The following is a 23,629-nucleotide window of genomic DNA, read 5'->3' as shown; positions in this document are numbered from 1 at the left end:
ATTTCTTTCTCTCCTCCCAACGCCTCTGTCTAATAATCTGTTTGGTTTGTGTGATTTGGGCAATATTTAGAAAGCAGAATCAAAGCCTTGTTGACTGGATTGGGAGTTTCTAGCTTCCTTTTAAAGGTACCAATGAAGCACTGGTGGTAGAAAGTAAGTAATATAAACTAATACTGTAAAGCAGTAAGATATTCATTCCATAAGCTTCACAGGCAACATGAGGTTCATAGAGTAGCACCTCATGCTTTAGGGCAGAAAATGTAGAAAAGAAAAAAAAATTCTGTGGCATGTTGAGTATGTACTCAATGTTTCAATTCCATGTGAAACACTGCAGTTAACTAAAAAGTACATCCATGAATATCTCAATTAAACTTGATTAATCTTATTTAAACTAGCTACGATTTCAGCAGTAATTCCATAATAGTCCAAGACCTCTGTAAAAACACTTCCATTGATTATTTTATTCAGAAAAAAAAACAATAGGGGGAGACAGAAACAAAAATTCTGGTCATTTGCAGTATCTATCAGCCTTCAATTTGGCTCTCCTGTTTAAACAAAGACAAATGATAAAAATTATGTAAAACATTCCATATATAGTCAGCTACTAAATATATACTCAAACTCAAATTGTGTTCTCAATTTGGTTTTTATATCACCATCCCATTTATATCAAAATATTTTAATTAAAATTTAACTTTTCAATGTTAGGTTTCATACTAAATGCATTCTGTTCTTATGAAAGCCTTTCCTAATCTTGAAGAAATGTTGCCTAAGAGCTTTTTCAATCCATAATAGAATTTTAATTGCCTCTGAATTTAAGCATGCCCTAAACTTCTATTTAACAGGGTGGCAATCTTCTATTTTCATAAGCGGTAAAAGTTACAACACACGGACCTTATGTCTTTTGTGTCCACATTCTGGTATTGTTTTTTTACATCCTATTCTTATTTCTTAAAACCAGATACATGCTTTCTCAGCAGGAAAAATTCTTACATCACTTACTAACTTCAGATAACAACATGATCAACTCAGTTAACAGGAAATATATGATGAAGCATCATCTTTATCAAGTAATGTAAAGAGATGTTTTAAGACTAATTTTGCAACACAGGACTTGAAGGAGTGGCAGATTACCACATTCTCTTTCCTTCTGGTGCTTACTTGATTTACAGTTCTAAATGTACAGCCAACCCTCTCTACTCATTTTTTTTATGTTATAAATCTAGGACATTACTTACCTAAAAAGGAATAGCAATAGATAAATATTAATAACGTGCTCTGATAAATATCCTGCACACTTCTAAATTCAACTTGGTAAAAGTGCTTCCATTTCATTTAATACTTCATAATTTTTAAACTGATTCATTTTTACTTCATTTTTAGGAAGCTGTACTACTCTACTAGAACCCACTGAGTTTTGAAATTTAACTACTTCTTTCTAATAGTTATAAAAAGATGATGATAAATAAATTCATGAAGGAGTTTCAGTCAAACCTGAATTTCTTACCACAAAATATGTAAGTTTTTGAAACCTGGCTATTTTTAGATATTCTTTATTGGTAATCTTTTCCTAGACTTATGATGTCCTTTGTAAGTAACATTACCATGTTCACAAATTAGAAGATGAAAACTTAAGAAGTGTAATAACTGAAAAAGAACACTGGTTACACATAGGCCATTTCTACTGGATCCTGAAAATGGCTGGAAATAAGTAAAAATATACCTACCTGTCCAGAAGTGTTTCATGTAAAAATCCATCCTTCCGGGCCTTTTTGAGAATTTTACTGTCTTCTTTACTTATTTTAAGTTTGTGGTCTTGGAAGCTCTGAAATTTCTTTCTGTTAAGAAAATGCCTTTCTTGAAAACCACCTCAAACTTTGATCATACATGTTTACTCATGAAATTACAAATATTTTAAAAGTTTTTCATTTATTTAAAAAAATTAATTGTATTTCTTTAATGACATACAGCTTTTCAGCTGCAGAGATGACCTCAGCGCTCCTCCCCGCAGAGGGCAGTGGCCTGCGCAGCACTACAAGGCCTCCCTTTCACTGAGGGGTGTTGGCCGGGGTCCCGAGTGCTGGCTCTGGAACATTGGGTCAGCATCATGTACTAATAAGCTATAGTCATTCTGTTAATGAACAGGGAGTACAGACTAACCCAAGTGACTTTAGCTTTGAAAGCCAGCAGGATAATTAGGAAAACTGAAGCTTTGAGAAAAGAAAAGCATTCAGCCTAGTTCTTTGTCCTAGAGTCTGTTATGCCTCGTGTCTTTCAGGCCTTGAGAAGGACCCGTCTAATCTGTAAGGTCGAAAAGGAAAATAATACGTACACATAATTGATTTCACACTGTTTAACATTTCCTTTGTCTTCTTCTGGAATATCATCTTTTTTCTTAGTTTCTCTTTCAGCACAGGATCTAATCTGGACAATGGAGAGAACTCAACAGGTTATACATGAATCTTCCCCTTCCCCACTTATTTCTTAAGAACCCTCTAGATGATTTTTTTATGCAAAAGAAGAAAACAATCAACTTAGCAATTAGATTCAGAAAAAGACAGGTTCTAGATATGTTTGTATATATGTTTATATATATATATGATTTATATAAATAATTGCTATTATATGTTTCTCTAGAGCCCTTGCATCAGACACAGAGAAATTTATTTAGAAAAACATTTTATAGATCAGATCCTGCTGAGCATTTAGGCAATAATTTAATTTAATGGTGGCATCAAAGTAAATATTCAAATTATTCTGTAGTGTTTATTTTATAACACTGAAAATTTAAGATAATAGTTACTTTACTTTGCATAGGCTATTCACAAATCCATTAAAATTTGTAACATTACACAACTCATTTTTACCTAATTGGAATACACTCCTTCTAAATCTTCCTTATGTCCTCATAAATTGTGACAGATATTTACTATCACATGCCATAAACTGATACAGCAAGTGGGATCTACGGAATGGGGCAAGAAGGGGACAGAAGTCAGGCCCTTGAAATTGGCAATTTGCAACCTGAAGGACTGGGATTCTATCTCCAAGGATTTACATCTCTGAAGTGAGCTTTGTGACCCCGAGCCCAATTCCAAGACTGCTTAGAAAGCAGTGACCAATAAAGCATGCACCAATGCCACGTGTGTGACAGGTCTGCTTAGTGGGGTCCTTACAGATCTGGGGAGATTACTGGCCAGTGCATGTGACAATACTACAATACTACTTTCAGCAGAAGGGAATGTGCTCTGGTCGATAAGGTTAGGCTACAAAGGTGGATGGATGATACAGACTAGCAGAACCTGCGAAATAAAATGCAAGGTGGGAAGAGTTTTGGATTATCACTGCTCAGGGCTTCTAGATACTTGACTAACCAAATGAACCCAGGGAAATATGACAGGTACTTCATTTAAAAACAGTTGTTGGGGCTCCTGGGTGGCTCAGTTGGTTAAGTGTACGACTTTGGATGAGGTCATCATCTCACAGTTCGTGAATTCAAACCCCGCGGTGGGCTCTGTGCTGACAGCTCAGAGCCTGGAACCTGCTTTGGATTCTGTGTCTCCCGCTCTCTCTGCCCCTCCCCCACTCATGCTCTCTCAAAAATAAACATAAAAAAAATTAAATATTTAAAAACAGTTGTAATTAGTGACAAATATGGCATAGTATTGTTTTTTCCATGAAGTGCAGAGTTACTGCATTTTATTTGCATCGTTTCTCTTCAAAAATCATACTTTTAGGTAAGTGAGAAATCCACCAGTATTTTTCTCACAACCTATTTCTGGAGAGGCAGTGTGGTATGGAATGTCAGTTTCCAGTCAGCTGGGTCTGGGTACATATCCCTGTCTCATTGTAGCTAGCTGTGTGACTTTCATGAAGTGACTGATCAAAATAGGTAAGGATATAAGGAGGGCTACAGGCCATTCCCTCAGAGGTAAGGTGACTAGCTACCTCCCAGGAGCACAAGGAAGATTCAAGATGATGCATGTGCCACTTTCAGCAGAGTGCCTGCAGCTACTTGCTTCTGCTTTGTTTTTGTTTTGTTTACGTAACTGCAAAGTGTTATGACTAACGCTTTTCATATACCTTGTAATTCTGCTTGTGGGAATGTGTCCTCAGATACACTTGCACAACTAAAGAAGGATGAATATTCAAAGTTTTGTGTGTTACAGCACTGTGTGAAGGAGCAAAAGACTGGAGGGAACCTAAATTTGCATTTATAAGGAACTGATTAAATCAATTATGGTACATCCTTAAAATGGAATATCATGTAGTTGTTAAAAAAGCAAGAGAAGGGGTGCCTGGGTGGCTCAGTCGGTTAAGCGTCCGACTTCAGCTCAGGTCATGAGCTCATGGTTTGTGAGTTTGAGCCCCGTGTCGGGCTCTGTGCTGACAGCTCAGAGCCTGCAGCCTGCTTTGGATTCTGTGTCTCCCTTGCTCTCTGCCCCTCCCCCACTCACGCTCGGTTTCTCAATAATAATAAATAAAATTAATTAATTTTTAAAAAAGCAAGAAAAAATTTTATACATCATGATAAGGGAAGATTTGCAAGAGACAATGTTAAGGAAAAAACTCAAGTTCTAAAGGAGTATGTATTGGAGGCTAACGTTAGTGTAAAAAGGTAGAAAATTATAAACATATCCATATTTTTATAAACTCTGGAAGGTACAGAAGGATAGCAGTGATGTCTTAATATGTTTGTATTTTAAAAATTGTGAACCATGTGAACGTACCTATTTAAAAAACTAAATTTTAAAATTCAGGCTTTAAAAAGAAAATATAGGCCTAAAAAGCATGTGGCAAAATACTAATACATGGGGGTAAGATACAGAGTAATTTTTCTACCGCATGGTACAAACCAGCCACCAGTTATGGGATTTATAATTAAAAATAAAGGTTATTTGGATCATAGTATAAAAAACTGTGCATTACATCTTTAAAAGTGATGGCAAATGACTATTCAACATTTTAAAGAGATACATATGTGACATGTATTAATGTATAAAAAGTCATGATTACCTTTATCATTTCTTCTTCTCCTGCTGTTTTACTTTTCGCTTCTATATCACCTGCTTCGTTGCATCTAATAAAACAGCTATTTGAGGCCAATAGGGCCATTTTCCCCTGTAAAACAAAACAAAAAAGTCACAGGAATACCTATAAAATAATTCTTATATCTTGAGAATGAAATTCTACTCTTACCCCCAAGTCTAAAAGTAATCAGCAAAAAGAATTTGGAGAAAACATAGAAAATAAAGACATACAGAAAAGAAAACCAAATCACCTATAATCTTACTATTCAAAGATAACCACAATAAACATTTTTAGTATATTCATTCTGTTAAAGATGAAATAGAATTGTTTCCTTTGGCCTCAAAGATCTATTGAGAATATAAATGATTTAGTTCAGCTTGAAAAATAGTTTTTAAAACAATACAAATTATAAAATTCACAGTAGTTTACTCAAATAGTACTGTTTTAAGTAAAATTTTCTTCATAATTAGAAAATATAAAAATAAAAGCTCACTTTTGGTGCCTTTGAATTTACTGCTCAGAATGTTAAGAATTAATGTCTGAGGGACTTTTTTATGTGGCCAGAAATATTCATACTCTGTTTTAATGTTTACTTTTGAGAGAGACAGAGAGAGAGAGTGCATGAACAGGAAAAGGGCAGAAGGAGAAGACAGAGGATCTGAAGTGGGCTCTGTGCTGACAGCCCCATGCGCGGTTCAAATACAAGATCATAACCCAAGCTAAAGTTGGCCGCTTAACCGACTGAGCCACCCACATGCCTTGTCATACTCTTTTCAGTTGTTCAATGTCCACTGTGTTATACAGATTCTAAAAGGCAAAATGTGAAAACGAATCTTCTCGTGTATCTAAACCGAGATTTAATTAAATTTCCTTAACAAATATAAGGCTTAATTATGACTTGCAAAACTTTGAGTACCTTACACGGACAAAATATTTACAAATACAATCATTACAAAATGTATTAATAACTTTATATCACACTCAGTTACAAAAGGGCTAGTAACAGTGGATGTGATTGATTTTCTTATTAAGGTGGCCAGGGCTGGGCTTTCTACCATCTGGACGACGCTTGGTGTGCGGGGTATGGCTGTATCGTCCAGTGTAATTTAAAGCTGAATCCCTCTTAGCAATCAAGTTTTCCTTGTTCCATCAGGAACTTTTATGTGTCTTTTTCATTTAAATATTAAAAGTTAGTGTCTTTCCCCAAAACAAAGTGCAATGAACTTCCCAAACATTCTGTATGAGTGGTAGTATCTGGGTTATCATCATGCTGGCCTGATGATACACTGGTCTTTTCTGTTGATATAATTTTTTATTGAAAGTACCTTACTATAGTGGTAAGATCACCTAGAAGGGGTTGCAATCCATAAGTGGTTCATGAAATCAATTTAGTGGGTCCTGCCCAGTATTTAAAAAAAAAAAAAAAAAAAAAAAGTACAACAAAATAGAAAATATTGAAGAGCACAACACGAAGATTAAATAGGTATTAAGTACAATGTGTGTACTGGGCTGCAATGTAAAAATTTTTTTTCTCACTGGACTGAGGTCAAAAAAAGTTTGAAAGTTACTGACCCAGAGATTTAATCCTAGGGGATGAGGGAATGAGTCTAAATAATTCTCTCTTGGGGCACCTGGGTGGCTCAGTCGGTTGAGCGGCCGACTTCGGCTCAGGTCATGATCTCGGGGTCCGTGAGTTCGAGCCCCGCGTCGGGCTCTGTGCTGACAGCTCAGAGCCTGGAGCCTGTTTCAGATTCTGTGTCTCCCTCTCTCTGACCCTCCCCCGTTCATGCTCTGTCTCTCTCTGTCTCAAAAATAAATAAACGTTAAAAAAAAAAAATTAAAAAAAAAAAAAAATAAATAAATAATTCTCTCTTTTGGGGGGGATGTTTGGCATATGGAAACACCGTGGGATCCTATTTTGAATTCGTTATTGTCTATTCCCAATGGTTCTACACAGTTACCAAACTCCTCTTCTACTGGTGGCTACCTATCCTTCCTGTTCTCAATACAGTATCTCCTTTTAGCTCTGTATAGATCTAAATATATAGAGCTATATAGAACTCTGTATATAGTTTGATATAGTATCTCCTTTAGCTAGGAGACTGTTTTAGCTCTGGTATATTTTTGTTCAATCCTTACTGCTTACACAAACAGAAAAAGGAACTTATATATTATTATTTTTTTTTGGAACTTAGGTATTCTGAATAAACAGACATAGACTTAACAAAATATCCTTCCATTGCTAAGTGCCTATTTACTAAGATCAATAAAAATTAATATATTATCTTCATCCTTCTTTTGTACTAGAACTTTTTGTACACTATTTGCTTTTGAGTTTTACCATGAACTCAGATGTTTATAGACTAATTTGATTTCAGTGAACCATTATTATCACTATTTACTATTTTATGCACAGATTGTCACAAGCTGGCCATAAGCTTGCTCCACTGTTCTCTTACCACAGTTTCTAATGTTTTTGAAAGCATCCATAATTTCTCCTAAGAAGGTATTCCTGAACTATCCTATTTTCCTGCCCCAAGACATAAAATGGGCTATCCTCTGAGAAATCTGGAATCTTTAATGAAAAATAAGAACTGAATCCAGGCACCAAGGGTATACAGAAATGATGGTGGGCAAAAGTATTTTTGCTATTTTCGTTACACTATTTCCCCCCCAGTTTTATTGAGATATAACTGACAAAATCACTGTGTATAAGTTTAAGGTATACAGCAAAATGGTTTGACTTACACATGTTGTGAAATGATTATTTCAGTAAGTTTAGTTAGACCCATCATCTCCTGCAGTTACAATAAAAAGAAAGTATAAAATGGGAAAAAAATTTTTTTCCCTTATGATGAGAACTCAGGATTTACTCTCTTAACTTTCCACTTTATTATGCAGCAAGGTCAGCTGTGGTCCTCATGCTACACATTATATCCCTGGCACTTACTGTATTTATCTTGTAACTGTAAGTCTGTACCTTTTGGCCACCTTCCTCCTCTAATTCTTGCTCCCAGCACCTCTCACTCTGGTAACCACAAGTCCAATGTCTTTTTCTGAATTTAAGTGATTTATTTTATTATTATTATTATTATTATTATCATTATTATTATTATTTAAGATCCCACATGTAAGGGAGATCCTACAGTTGTCTTTCTCTGTCTGACTTATTTCACTTAGCATAACGTCCTCAAGGTCCACCCATGCTGTTGCACATGGCAAGATTTACTCATCTTTTATGGCTGAATACTATTCCATTGTGTGTATGTATATATATATATATACACCACAACTTCTTTATCCATTCATCTGTCAGTGGATGCCTAACTTGTCTCCATGTCTTGGCTCTTGTAAATAATACCTCTATAAACATGGTGGTGCAGATACCTTTTCAAGTTAGTCTTTTTGTTTCCTTTGGATATATTCTCAGACACGAGATTGTTGGATCATATGGTAATTCTATTTTTAATTTTTTGAGGAGCCTCCACACTGTTTTTCATTTGGCTGTACTAGTTTACAATCCCACCAACAATGTACAAACGTTCCCTTTTCTCCACATCCTCAAAAGCATTTATTCTCTTGTCTTTTTGAAGATAGCCATGCTAAGGGTCATGAAGTGACATCTTACTGTGCTTTTGGTTCGCATTTCCCTAACAACTAGCAATGTTGAGCATCTTTTCATATACCTGTAGGCTTTTCATATATCTTTTTTGGGGAAAAAAAAGTCTAGTCAGGTCTTTTGCTCATTTTTTAAAACTGGGTTGTTTTTTTGATATTGAGTTACATCAGTTCTTAAAATATTTTGGATATCAATCCCTTATCAGAAATACAGTTTGCAAATATATTTTCTCATTTTATAGGTTGTCTTTTCATTTTGTTGATTATTTCTTTTGCTGTGTTGTACTATTTTTTGACATCGTTTTTTGTGACATCTTTTTAAGGTTATGAGTTTGTATTGGTTTTCTCCAATGTATGATATTATTACATTCTTTTTTTGTTGTTTTTTTGGAATATATACTCTCATTGACTGTTAAAGACTGTATCTTACCTTGACAAGAAGCTTTATTATAAACAACAATAGCACTTACATCTTGAAAGACTGGTTCCCATTGTTCTCTTGGTCCAATTGCATCCGAACGCCCCACAACAAGTCCATCTGAATTAATACCAAGGTATTTTCCATAGCCAGATTTCAGGGCAATTCTTTAAATTAACAGAAAGGAAATGTTACAGACTAAGAAAAAGAAAATTAAATATGGAACATAAAAATAAATGTGGGTGTGTATAATAAAATTCCAGAAAAATCCAAAAATTTAAAAATGAAAATTATCAAAAGCATATGTGCCTAGTGACTACCATATCAGAAAGTGTAGTTCTCTCGACATAATTTTATATTCTAATTATAAAGCTCCCGTTGCATGCTATCAAGTCACTTCCCAGAAAAAAAATTCTATCAACTTAACATTCTCACCTCAAGACAGGAGAGTATTGTTTTACCACAGATCTTTTAATGTTATAACTTAAAAAAAACTGGAATATAAGATATAGGAAAAATAGTATCCTATTTTATATTTTAATCATTGTAAGTGACATTTGTACTTCTTTTTCTTTCCTTTTTAGTTTTTATCTTTTTGTTCATTTTTCTATTGGTGTCTATTTTTTTTCTTAGTATTATGAATCCTGTACACACATGTGAAGAATAAAAATTCATTGCTTGTTAAGGTTATTGCAAATATTTTCGTTTGCCCTTTTTATGTTTTTTCCCCCAATTGTAAAGAAGTTAGTGTTTATTGATTATTCTTCTGCTTTTATTCTTCCACCATACTTATTTGCCACTGAAAGTATAGAAGTAATAATGTGATTTTTTTAAAGAAAAAAATACGGTTTCTAACTTCTTAGTTTACCAATCCTTTATGATGCCAAGGGATTGATTTTATATTCACTTATAGTTAATATAATACGAATCATTATCATGTTGATGCAGCTAATTATTAGAATACTGAAATTCCATTTCTGCGTGTACTACCCAAAGTATCATTCTGTACTTTTGCACTGTGAGAATATAAAAAGTCAGCTTATGAAATGGTTGTAAAACTAGTGAGTAAAATATTCTTTTGCTTTTTATGACTATGTAACATTCTCTACTGGTTTTAACAATCTCCTTTCTTCTATCTTCCTGTTTATCTCTTGACTTCTGACCAGTGAGTTTACATATCACAGCAACATCAGACTCCGTTGTGTCTTATATCTGTTTCCTTCACATGATCTTTCTTCTAATCTACATCTTATTTGGCCTGTGACAGTATTAATCTTCATTTTTTTCTAGCCTAATATTATATATTGCTAGGAATCATCGTGTATGCTTTTATTTGGAGCTTTAATTCTCTTTCGAAGACACAGTAACTGCAAATGAAATTTAATAATACCTAAATATGGGATATATACATATTGTAAGTTTAAAATTTCACAAAATACACTTGAAAAAGATTGTTTTGTTTTTTAGCTCAAAATTACTCTGTGGAATTAAGTTGACTTAATTAATTAGCTATATATTGGAATTTTTCAGTGAATAAAATGAAAAAAAATAAAAGGTTATTAATTATAGTTCAACTTAGTTACCTGGAATCAGACAATTTGACAGCTGTAAACTGCTCTGGAGGACTAGGGCCCTCATCAACTATGGAGAAAAAAGCATTTTGAAATAATTTGACATTTGTTACAAATATACATGTAAAGATATTCTTCAGCTTTAAAAAAAATATTTTCTCTTAAAATTAATTAAGAGTATTTTGATATTTTGATACAATATACTACTCAGATTCAAAGTATCAAGATCTACTTTATCTCTTATAACTACAATATTAGTTTTACATCCTGAATAGGTAAGTCAGCATGATGCTTAGGCTTATAAGATATTTTCTTTTTGGGGCACCTGGGTGACTCAATGCGTTAAGCATCCAACTTCAGTTCAGGTCATAATCTCACAGTTCATGAGTTTGAGCTCTGTGTTAGGCTCTGACAGCTCAGAGCCTGGAGCCTGCTTCGGATTCTGTGTCTCCCTCTCTCTCTGTCCCTCCCACATCGTGCTCTCTCTAAGAATAAATAAACATTAAAAAAAGTTATTTTCTTTTTGTGTTTTAAAATGCACTCAGTACAGGGATGCCTGGGTGGCATGGTTGGTTAAGTGTCCGGCTCCTAAATAAATAAAGAAAAAGTGTCTGGCTCTTGATCTCGGCTCAGGTCATGATCTTGCAGTTAGTGAGTTCGAGCCCCACATCAGGCTCTGTGTGGATGATGTGGAGCCTGCTTGGGATTCTCTCTTTCTCTCTGCCCTTCCCCTGCTTGTGTGCTCTCTCTCTCTCTCTCTCTCTCTCTCAAAATAAATAAACTTAAAAAAAAAATATATATATAAAATGCACTCAGTACATAGACAAATAAGCACTTAATATTTAAAAAGTAAATGCTTTAACTTATTCAAGGGATGGACATTCAGACCAAAACATACTGCTTCTTATCTTTAGTTACTTCATATCTCATTAGTGCTTATTCTGGTGTGCTAGAAGGAATAACAAAACTTTAAGTTGTCAATAATGCTCCAGGTTAGTTTTGGTAAAAGGTCCAAAGAATAAAGGAATCAAAGCTTTGACTCAACCAGGTTTCCCTTTCAATTTCAATTATTCATATTGTTTTCAATTTCTAGAGATACTCTTCTGGAACCATATAGAATGTTTTCAAATGTTTATAACTAAAAAAGAAGGATCTGTCAATATGTGGTAAATATTAAGGAAGGAAAAAAGGTGAAGAGTCAAATGCAATGGATTTGTTTCTTTGGAATATACTGGATATTAGTTAGAATTTGGCCTAAGTGAATGAATGTCATAAAATATATAGTGTCAGTGGTCTTTTCCCTCTCATTGCTTCTACTAGACACAAACCTTCTTTATGTGGAGCTCCCAGTGTAAAAAGTCCATTGTCAAGTGCGTGTATATAGGTTCCTTTATCCATTTCAATTGCTATGGTTCCTGAAATTTCACCAAAGTTTGTTACTGTCCACCAGATTCCTAAAAAGTAAAATCAGTATTTTAAATTTGTTAGATTTGATACAAGGTTATTTGTTCTTGCTGTTGTAACTTATTTTTTAAAACTTTCGACTTTGCATTTGTAAGAAACAATACAGAACAATCTCTATACCCTTTATTCAATTCTCCCAGTGGTAACATCTTGCATGACTATATAGTACGATATCAAAACCAGGAGATTACCCTTTATACAAACCATGAGCTTTATTCAGATTTCATCAGTTTTACACATACTCATCTGGGTGTTTATATATGTATGTGTATAGATATGACTACCACCACAATGAAGATTACATTTTTTTTCTAACATAAGATAGCAGAGCATGTGAAGACACAAAATGATAGAGAATAGTCTCTTTCATTCCATCCCCACCCATCCATGATTACTTTTCAGAGGCAATGACTGTAATAACCTGTTTCTTATGTAACCCTCCAGAAAGACTTCCCAGCACAGTATTTTTTTTCGAGTTTTTATTTAAATTCCAGTTAGTTAACATACAGTATAATCTTCATTTCAGGTGTATAAATTAGTGATTCATCACTTACATACAACACTCAGTGCTCATCACAACAAGCGCCCTCCTTAATACCTGTCACCATGCCCCCTCCCACCTCCCTTCCAGCAACCCTCAGTTTGTCCTCTATAGTTAAAGAGTCTGTTTTCTGGCTTCTCCCTTTCTCTTTTTTCCCCTGTGTTCATCTGTTTTGTTTCTTAAATTCCACATATGAGTGAAATCATATGGTATCTGTCTTTCTCTGACTTACTAGGCTTAACATGATACTTTCTAGCTCCATCCACATCGTTGCAAATGGCAAGACTTCATTCTTTTTTTTATGGTCTAGCACAGTATTCTTAACCAAGATTTTAGATTAGAAACAAAATGAGAAGCTATATACACTAGATATACAAATAGAAATGGGTTTCTTTTTTTTATTCATTTTAAAATTCAAGTATAATTAATATACAGTGTTACATTAGTTTCATATGTACACTATAATAATTAATTCTATACATTTCTCAGTGCTCAAGATAAGTGTACTATTTAAAAAAAAATTTTTTTTAATGTTTATTTATTTTGAGAGACAGAGTACGAATGAGCAGAGAGAGAGAGAGCAGAGAGAAAGGAAGGCAGAGAATCCAAAGCAGACTCCACACTGTCAACACAGAGGCCCAATGTGGGGCTCGAATTCACAAACTGTGGGATCATGACCTAAGCCGAAATCAAGAGTTGGACGCTCAACCGACTGAACCACCCAGGTGCCCCAAGGTAAGTGTACTTTTAATTCTCTTTCACCTATTCCCCTATCCATGCTGCACATAAATGCAATCCCTGTCAAAATACTAACACTTTTCACAGAATTAGAATAATCCTAAAATTTATGGAATCACAAAAGATCCCGAAGAGCCAAAGCAATCTTGAAAAAGAACAAAGCTGGAGGTATCACAATCCTAGATTTTAAGATATACTACAAAGCTGTGGTAATAAAAACATGATACTGGCATCAAAACAGACACATAGATCAATGGAACAAAACAGAGTCCAGAAATCAGCCACACTTTTATGGTAAATTAATTTATGACAAAGACGGCAAGAATATAGAATGGGGAAGACAATCTTCAACAAACGATACTAGGGAAACTGGACCTCTTTCTTACACCACATACAAAAATAAATTCAAAATAAGACCTAAATGTGAGACCCGAATCCATAAAATTCCTACAAGAAAACACAGGCCAGTATCCATCCCTCTCGATTCTTTGACATCAGTCATAGATAACATTTTTCTAGATATGTCTCCTCTGGCAAAAGAAACAAGAGCACAATTAAACTATTGAGACTATACCAAAATGAAAAGCTTTTGCACAGTGAAGGAAACCATCGACGAAACGAAACAAAAAAGGCAACCTACTGAATGGGAGAAGCTAGTTGCAAGTGATACATCCAATAAGGGGTTAATATCCAAACTGTATAAAGAACTTACACAACGGGCTCTGTGCTGACAGCTCAGAGCCTGGAACCTGTTTCAGATTCTGTGTCTCCCTCTCTCTCTGACCCGCCCCCATTCATGCTCTGTTTCTCTCTGTCTCAAAAATAAAAAATAAACCTTAAAAAAATAAGATTAAAAGAAAAAGGGGGGGGGGCCCTGGGTGGCTCAGTCGGTTAAGCATCTGACTTTGGCTCAGGTCATGATCTCGCGGTCCGTGAGTTTGAGCCCCGCGTCGGGCTCTGTGCTGACAGCTCAGAGCTTGGAGCCTGTTTCAGATTCTGTGTCTCCCTCTCTCTCTGACCCTCCCCCTGTTCATGCTCTGTCGTTCTCTGTCTCAAAAATAAAAAATAAACCTTAAAAAAAAAATTAAAAAAAAAAAGAACTTACACAAGTGAACACCAAAAAAATCCAAATAATCCAATTAAAAAATAGGCAGAGGACCTGAATAGAAAATTTTCCAAATAAGACATACAGATGGCCAACAGAAATGCAGAAAATGCTTAACATCACTAATCATGAGGGAAATGCAAATTAAAACCACAAAGATATAGGATTTTAACACCTGTTAGAATGGCTAAACTAAAAAAGACAAGAAATAACAAGTGTTGGCAAAGATGTGGAGAAAAATGAACGCTTGCGCATTGTTGGTGGGAATGTGAAGTGGAACGACCACTGTGGAAAAGAGTATGGGGTTTCCTCAAAAACTTAAAAATACAATTACCATGCCATCCAGGAATTCCACTACTGGGTATTTACTCAAAGAAAACAAAAACACTAATTCAAAAAGATATATGCATTTCTACGTTTATTGTATGAGTTTGTTTCTGGGCTTTTTGTTCTTTCTGTTCTATTGATCTATGTATTGTTTTTATGCTAATACACAACTTTTTTGATTAGTACAGCTTTGTAATATAGTTTGAAATCAGGAAGTATGGTTCCTCCAGCCTTATTCTTTCTTTAGCTTGTTAGCTATCTGGGGTCTTTGTGGTTTCATACAAATTTTAGGATTGTTTATTCATTATTTGTGAAAAATGCCACTGGAAATTTGATAGGGATTGCAGTGAATTTGCAGATTGCCTTGGGGTAATTGCTTTTAACAGTTTAATTCTTCTGATCCATGAGCATGGGCTCTCTCCATTTGTCTGTCCTCTTCAATTTCTTTTACCACTGTCATAGTTTTCAAGTACAGGTCTTTCACATCCTTGGTTAAATTTCTACCTAGGTATTTTATTCTTTTTGGTGCAATTGTAAATGGGATTAATTTCTCTTTCTGGTAATTCATTATTAACGTACAGAAATGCAACAGATTTCTGTATGTTTATTTTATATCCTGCAACTTTACTGAATTCATTTATTAGTTCTAACAGTTTTTTGGTAGTCTTTAGGGTTTTCTATATATAAGATCATATCATCAGTCTACAGTGACAGTTTTATTTCTTCCTTTCTGATCTAGATGCTTTTTCTTTCTTTTTTCTTTTTTGCCTACTTGCTTTGGCTAGGATTTCCAATACTGTGTTGGATACAAGCGGCAAGAGTAGGTATCCTTGTCTTGTTCCTGGTCTTAGAGGAAAAGCTTTCACATTTTCTCTGTTGAGTATGAAACTAAATTGTACCTTAGCTAAAGAAATGTATCAGTCATTAATAAGATATTAGATGGACATTAAGGAATTCTTATTAATTTTGTTAGGTCTGATAATGACATACTGTTATGTATTAAAAGGCAGAGCAGAACAGAAGAGAAAGAGGGACTGACTTTATAAGCAATGTACATTTATGTATACATGGATAGAATGACATAATACTTGTGTTTTACTTTAAAATTCTCCAGGGGATGCCAGGGTGGTTTAGTTAGTTGGTTGTCCACTTCTTAATTTCAGCTCAGGTCATGATCTCATGGTTCATGAGACAGATCCCTGTGTCAAGCTCCACGCTGATGGTGTACAGCCTGCTTGGGATTCTCTCTCTCCCTCTCTTTGCCCCTCCCTCTGCTCATGCGTACTCTCTCTCTCCCAAAATAAATAAATAAAACATTTAAAAAAATAAAACAAAACAAAATAAAATAAAATAAAAATTCTCCAGAAAGAAGTGTGTATAGGGTATTATTTCAGAGTCGTAAAGTATGTAAATGAAACAAGACTGTCAAAATAATGATCATTACTAATGACGGGGGTATGGGCACATGGGAATTTCATTATTTTTTTCTACTTATGTATTAGTTTGAAAATTTCCATACAACAAAGTTTTTAAAAATTGAATTTATCACACTGCACAAGATTTCCTATTCACCTAAACAGGGAAGGCTTTTTGTAACCAATAAAAAATTAGTAAATTTTTTACTTATATGAAGTTGGACTTTACCTGATATCATATATACAAATTAATTCAAAATGGATCAAAGACCTAAATTTATGAGTTAAAACTATAAAACTCCTAAAAGAAAACATATGGTAGAAGCCTCATGATATTAGATTTGGCAATCATTTCTTTCATAGGACACCAAAGGCACAAACAACAAAAGAAAACTAAGACAAATTAGACTCATCAAAATGAAAATCTTTTGTGCACCACAGGACACTATCAACAGAGTAAAAAGACAACCCACAGAATAGGAGAAAATATTTGTAAATCACATATCTATTAAGGGATTAATATCCAGAATATATAAAGAACACTTGAAACTCAGTTCAAAAAATGGGCAAAGGACTTGAATAGATATTTCTCCAAAGAAGATATACAAATGGCCAATGAGCACATGAAAATTGCTTGATATTGCTAATCACTAGGGAAATGCAAACTGAAACCATAATGAGATACCATTTCATACCCATTATGATGGGTATTATCATGAAACCAGAAATAATAAGTGTTGGTGAGGATATGGAGAAAATGGAACCCCCATGCACTGTCGGTGGGAATGTCAAATGGTACAACCACTATGCAAACGGTATGGAGTTTCCTCAAAAAACTAAAAACAGAACTACCATATGATCCAGCAATTCCACTTCCAGATATATGACCAAAAGAACTGAAAGCTTCACTTTGAAGAGGTATCTGTACAGCCATATTCATCGCAGAATTATTCACAACAGTCAAAAAGTGGAAGCAACCCCTGTGTCCATTGAAAGATGAATGGATAAACGAAATGTGGTCAATGTGCACAATGGAGTATTATTCAGTCTTAAAAATGAAGGAAATTCTGACACATGCTACAATATGGATAAACCTTGAAGACATCACCTGATTTCAAAACATTATGAAGTGACAGTAATCAAGACAAATGTATCAGTAGAATAACAGACAAATCAATGGAACAGAAATATGTCAACACATATAAAGTCAACTGATTTTTGACAAATATATCAAAGAAGTTTAATGGAAAAGGGAAGTGTTCAACAGTGGTGCTGGAACAATTGGATATCAATATGAAAAAATGAAAAAAGAACCTCTGGGGCGCCTGGGTGGCACAGCTAAGTAAGCATCCAATTCTTGATTTCAGCTCAGGTCATGATCTCAGTTTGTGAGTTCAAGCCCCAGGTTTGGCAATGTGCTGAGAGTGTGGAGCCTGCTTAGGATTCTCTTTCTCTTCCTCTCTCCCTGCACCACCCCCTCAAAATAAATAAATAAACATAAAAAAAAGAACCCTGACTCCTTACACCATACCAAAAATTAATTTGAAATAGATCACAGATCTAATGTCAAAGCTAAAACTATGAAGATTTTTAAAGAAAATATATAAGAATTTCTTCATGACTTTGGGGTGTTAATTTTTTAGACTGAAGATGTAAGGTGGTAGCCATAATAGAAAAAAAAAGGTAACAAAGTTTTATAAAAACTAAAAACTTATATATATATGTATATGTATATCAAATCATAATGTTGTACACCTAACACTAATACAATGTTACGTGTGAACTTTATTACAGTTGAAAAAAATTTCTAACTTTTGCTTTTAGAAAAATTCCATTTCAGCAAATTAAAAGTCAAACCACAGACTGGGAGCAAAGACTGATAACAGAACTGTATTAATTCTTGGTGAGGGGTATAAAATGGCGCAAACACTTTCAAAAATTCTTGGTGGTTTCTTATACAGTTAAATATTCACCTATCTTTTGACATAGCAGCTCCATGTCTAGATATCTAGCCAAAATATTTACTCTAATTTGAGAATTGGTGATTTGCTATTTCAAAATAAAGTGAGATTTTCTAGAATATTAGCTTTATACCATTTCATATAAAATGTAAAGGAGCCATAATTTATGAAATTTCAAAATGCAACTGGCCCAGTTTTAAAAGAGGAAAAAAATTGCCTTAAAGTATAGATGTGGAAAGGATAGAAGGACTGAATAGAAAACAGGCTGGTTAAAAGTGTTTGGGTCAGTTTATCTCTGGTACCATTTACAGGCCACTGAGATGCTCTGAGCCGGAGTTGGATGCTCAACTGAATAAGCCACCCAGGTGTCCTTAAGAAAATATTTTTAAAGGCATCTCAACCTGTGTTAACTTTTTGCAGAGTAAAGTATAGAAAACTGGGGGACCTGGGTGGCTCAGTCAGTTAAGCATCTGACTCTTGATTTTGACTCAGGTCATGATCTCACGGGTAGTGGTATCAAGCTCACGGATTCTCTCTCTGCCCCTCCCCTGCTCGTACTCTCTCTCTCTCTCTCTCTCTCAAAAAAAAAAAAAAGTAGATGGGGCGCCTGGGTGGCTCAGTCGGTTGAGCGTCGGTCTTCGGCTCAGGTCATGATCTCGTGGTCATGGGTTCAAGCCCCGTGTTGGGCTCTGTGCTGGCAGCTCAGAGCCTGGAGCCTGCTTGGGATTCTGTGTCTCCCTCTCTCTGCCCCTCCCCCACTCATGCTCTGTCTCTTTCTGTCTCAAAAGTAAATCTAAACGTAAAAAATTTTTAAAAAGTAGAGAAAACTTACCAACAATATCAAGCTGAGTTTCTTCATCTTCTTCTCTTTTTCTCTTCTTCTCTTTGCTCTTTTTCTTCTTACTGCAGGAGATAATTCATATAGATGAGTTTAGAAATATGAATTTGATGTTAAGTATCACAAAATGGAATCTTAGAGGAATCTTTTAAGCTGACCATAGATTTATGAGTTATTGATTTACAGTTATCTACACTGATATACCCTCTTCTAATCCTGAGAACTCACTTCTGATCCTGTATGTATTGTGTTATAGTTAAGAGAACAGACTCTGGAGCCAGACTGCCTTTTTAATCCTGATACTGTCATTTCTGAGCTCTCTGACTTTTGGAAAACTACTTAATCTCTTGTCAGTTTCTCACCTATAAAATGAGGATAATAATTTAACTGCTCTTAAGGTTACTGTGAGGACTGAGAGTTAACTCATACTTCATATATTGCTGGTAAAAATGTAAAATGGAATAACCACTTTAGGAAACAGTTTGGGGTTCTTCAAAAAGTTAAATACAGAGTTACCATATGACCTAACAATTTACTCCTAGGTATATACCTAAGAGAAATGAAAACACATGTCGACACGAAAATTTTATAACAATATTCATAGCAGCATTATTCATAATGCCAAAAAGTGGAAACAACCCAATGTCCATCAACTAATGAATAAACAAAATGTGTTGTATCTATACAGTGGAATATTATTCAGCCATAAAAATAAGAGTAGTGATACATGCTACAATGTGGATGAAGTCAGATACAAAAGGCCGCATACTGTAGGACTCTATTTCAGATATTCTGAACAGACAATCTGATATGGACAGAAAGCACATTAGGGGAAGAGTGAAATGGAGAGTGACAGCTAATGATTATGGGGTTTCCTTCTAAGAGGATGAAAATGTTCTGCGACTTGATAGTGGTGAACTTTGTGAACACAGTGAAGACCACAAAACCGTACTTTAAAAGGTGAATTTTATGGTATATCTATTATATCTCAGTAATAAGAAAGAAAAAAATCCAGGGGTGGTTGAAAAAAAAGTTATAAGCAAAATGCTTAGAATAGTCCTTGGCACATAGTAAGTGCTGTATGTGTGTTAATTAAGATAGAGTTGTGATAATTATAAGATACACTTGTTTGTATTTTCACCATAACATAAACTTTCAGAAGTTAACTCCCATCTCTCCTGTAAAATCAGAGAGTACAAGTTTCAGATTTATTCCGGATAAATTCTTTGTGATTCCAGACTCCGAGGCAGAGTTCCCAACGGCAGAGGTTTCAGCTTGCTCCTTGACACGTTCATCTTACCTAAAAGTACCAAACACTGTCCCTGAGACAGGATGAAATGCTTTACGCTTGTATGAATAATCAATCCTGAGCAAACCGGCCAGGTAAAAAGAGAGGTGGAGATTGGAATGGGCAGATACCTTTTCCTAAAAATCTACTAATTATAAATCACTACAACCTTTGCTTGCATTTGGCTCTAGTTACTGTACATGGTATCTAATCCTAAGAATTCTTTTTTGTACCACTAATATTTCCTAATAAATGAGTAAATGGAAGTTCAAGAATGTTAACGAATTTGCCACAAATCGCAAAACTGGTGCCAGTCACCAGTGGCAGTCGCAATTGGTGGCAGTCGAGATGTGAGCCCATATCCCTCTCAAAACGCACATCTGCATATTGTATTAAATTAATTAAGAATCTGGGCGCCTGGGTGGCTTGGTCGGTTGGGCGGCCCACTTCGGCTCAGGTCACGATCTCGCGGTCCGGGAGTTCGAGCCCCGCGTCGGGCTCTGGGCTGACCGCTCAGAGCCTGGAGCCTGTTTCAGATTCTGTGTCTCCCTCTCCCTCTGCTCCTCCCCTGTTCATGCTCTGTCTCTCTCTGTCTCAAAGATAAATAAACGTTAAAAAAAAAAAATTTAAGAATCTTTTGGGGGAGGCGGGAGACAAGAGTGAAAATAATGGCTTTTAATAAAGGAATTCATTGTTATGGCCTACATCATAAGACTAAGACCCCATCATGCGGAGGTCTGGAGGGGAACCTTATCAAGGCACCCAAACTCGTGGCTCCTGGGTCTCGCTCTCCTTTCTCCTCCCTTTTGAAGGCGCGACAGTCATGGCGCGTCTCTGGGGCGGCGTCTGTCCAGGTCTGTCCAGGTGCCAGGAACGGAGTCGCAGCATCAATCCCTGTGGGACCAGGGGCCAGGCCCAGGGGCTGGGAGCATGAATAACAGATCTCTTAAGGCTTCCGCAAGAGTCTCCGCGGGGGAGGGGAGGGCGGAGTACGCACAAACTCCCGCACAAACTTTGGTCTTACCTCTTAGCCTTGGTTCCCTTGAGCACGAGTTTGGTGGACTTCACATAGGAGTATTCGGCCATGGTTCTGGGGACACTGTATAAAGAGGTGAGAGCGGGCTCAGGGCAAAATACCTTCACTGGAATTGGCACGCGCGCGGGAGTGCCAAAAATAGAAACAGAGGGTAGACTCCCTGGAAAGCGCAAGTTTACCGTGGGAGTGAATCCCTTCTGAGTCCTCGGTGTTTTTCACCCGACCATTGAATTCTACTTCCTGTTTACTCTCTGGGACTACGGCAACTGCAGAGGGCCGAAATACGTCAGGGTTCATTTGCTTGGGGCTTCTCGAAGAGAGAGCGCCCTCTGGTGGGCGTAAAGCGTCTAATAGCTGTGGTTGGCACCTCAGCTCCTCTTGTGGTTTTCTCCTGCTAGGCCACCCGGGTGGGCGACAGTTTGATGGGCAAGAGGGTGAAATGACTCAATCAGTGCTCCTCCTTCTACTAGCTATGAACTGGGCCTGACTACCTGGCGCGGCAGAATGCATTTTTGGGCCTTGGACGACTTACAAGCCATTTCAATTCCATAAACTTTTCTTGTATTAACTAGGGAGACTTGAGTAATGTACAGGAAACAGCTAGGGAGTAAAATAAAAGATAATCACGTACATAAATTTGGGCCGCAGATTTCACAAGCGCTGTAGGAACGTGGGTGGAGGTGGGGTGGGAGGTGGACGTTGAAAACTAACAGAATCAGAGAAGTCTTTCTGTGTAGGGTGGGTCTTGAGAGATGTTTTCGCAGTGTCTGTCACTAGTTCTGCCTGCTCCAATCTCTTCGACAGTTCTATAGTTCACCTCTCTGATTCCATTTTCTCCCGCTTCCAAACCATCTCCTATAATGCTACCCGAATGATCTTTCTAGAGAAAAAGCTGCTTATTCTCCTATCTGAAATCTATTTAAGGCAGCCTATTACCTTTGGGAGGGAAAATCCTGGAATCACTCAATAAACTATTGACAGTCTGGCCTCTTTTCCCACCACTTAACCTTTTGCCATCTTAGTTCAGGTTACAGCAAATCCTTGGAAATGTCTGAATGCTCTGTGTTTACTTCTGTTTGCTTCGAATGCTGCCCTTTCCTCTTTTCCCACACTCTTCCCTTGGCCTTGTTTTTCAGTCTTTAAGACAAACTCAGGCATTATTTGTTCCTGTGAATGTTAATAAAGATAAGCCTCACTAAAATGGAGAAAGGAGGAGAGTAGAGCAAGTTAGAAGGGGAAGCCTTACCCCTCGACTTCAATTACAGGAAGAATTGTCAATTACAGAACCCAAAAGAAGAATCATCAGCAGGAAAGATCACCAATTATAGGCCCCAGCAAGGGAAAGATGTACTTTGCATCTCCTACAAGATATCACTACCCCTGCAACTCAGCCCATTAAAAACCATCATCACCAGGACTTCTGCTTTTTTTCCCCAATGGACTTTTGTTCAGAACAATGCCTTCCAGCTTCCTCCTTCTGCACAAAATAATGTTCCTCTTCTCTGCTTGTTGGACTTGCCCATGGTTTTGCCATAGCTTGTGTACCCCAAATTGCAATTCTTGGATAAATTATTGTTGAATAAATCCATTTTTATTTTTCAGATTAACACTCCCAAAAACCATCTTTGAATGATCTCCTGCATTACTCGTTCTGTAGCTAATTGTGTGCTTTTTCAGGGCAGGAACATATGTAGCTTACCCATCTTTGTTTCACCTATACCCCTCCCAATGCCTGCTTCAGAGTAGACCCTGTGTAAATGTCTGTTAACGTGTTAAGATTCTGAAGCCTGAAGTTTAGCTGTGGGATAATGAAGAGAGTGGAGCATTTAGGAGTTAGACTTGACTACTTAGGAGGAGTTGTGGTAGAAAAACAGGAGGAAGAAAATTCTATGGGTAAAGAGTATCATATCATGGAGGCCACTGGAGGTCCATTACTTATTTATATATCAGCTATCGATGCAAAGACACTGTGTGCTTGGTGATAGAGAATACAAAAGATGCTTCGACTCAAGGCCTGATCTTCTTTTTTTTCAAAGTCAAACCTATAATTTTATATCTTATAGTTTGTAATGTTTGGATAGTTGGTTTCCATAATAAAATTATTAGCTAGTAACAGATTAAACAGTGTGCCTATAAAAATGCATAATTAGATACTATTTACTATTCAATTATATCAGTAAATAGTGATAAACTGAAGTTAGCAAAATTATCTCAGTATACCTAAATGTGATAGACAATTCTTATCGAGTTACTGAATTTCAATATGCCAGAAACGACT

At 36.1% G+C, this 23,629-nt stretch overlaps 1 protein-coding gene across 2 annotated transcripts; it reads right to left on the bottom strand.

Moving 5' to 3' along the window:
- Window positions 1-441: 441 nt before the first annotated feature.
- On the bottom strand, window positions 442-21,663 carry FRG1 (FSHD region gene 1). Of its 2 annotated transcripts, XM_006930586.4 has the most exons (10): window positions 21,531-21,663; window positions 21,340-21,414; window positions 19,022-19,092; window positions 11,967-12,092; window positions 10,651-10,708; window positions 9,120-9,234; window positions 5,017-5,121; window positions 2,333-2,424; window positions 1,728-1,838; window positions 442-545 (listed from the first exon to the last, which is right to left on the bottom strand). In XM_006930586.4, the coding sequence occupies exons 2-10, from the start codon at window positions 21,399-21,401 to the stop codon at window positions 509-511; spliced, it is 777 nt and encodes a 258-aa protein (XP_006930648.1). In that variant the 5' UTR covers window positions 21,402-21,414; window positions 21,531-21,663; the 3' UTR covers window positions 442-508. The 2 variants fall into 2 exon arrangements, with proteins under 2 accessions (XP_006930648.1, XP_003984667.1); XM_003984618.6 differs by having other exon boundaries at window positions 21,340-21,607.
- Between the last annotated feature and the right edge of the window lie 1,966 nt (window positions 21,664-23,629).

This window comes from Felis catus, chromosome B1 (genome assembly GCF_018350175.1).
Source record: "Felis catus isolate Fca126 chromosome B1, F.catus_Fca126_mat1.0, whole genome shotgun sequence".
Taxonomy (NCBI): Eukaryota; Metazoa; Chordata; class Mammalia; order Carnivora; family Felidae; genus Felis; species Felis catus.
This window is presented reverse-complemented; position numbering and strand designations above follow the sequence as displayed.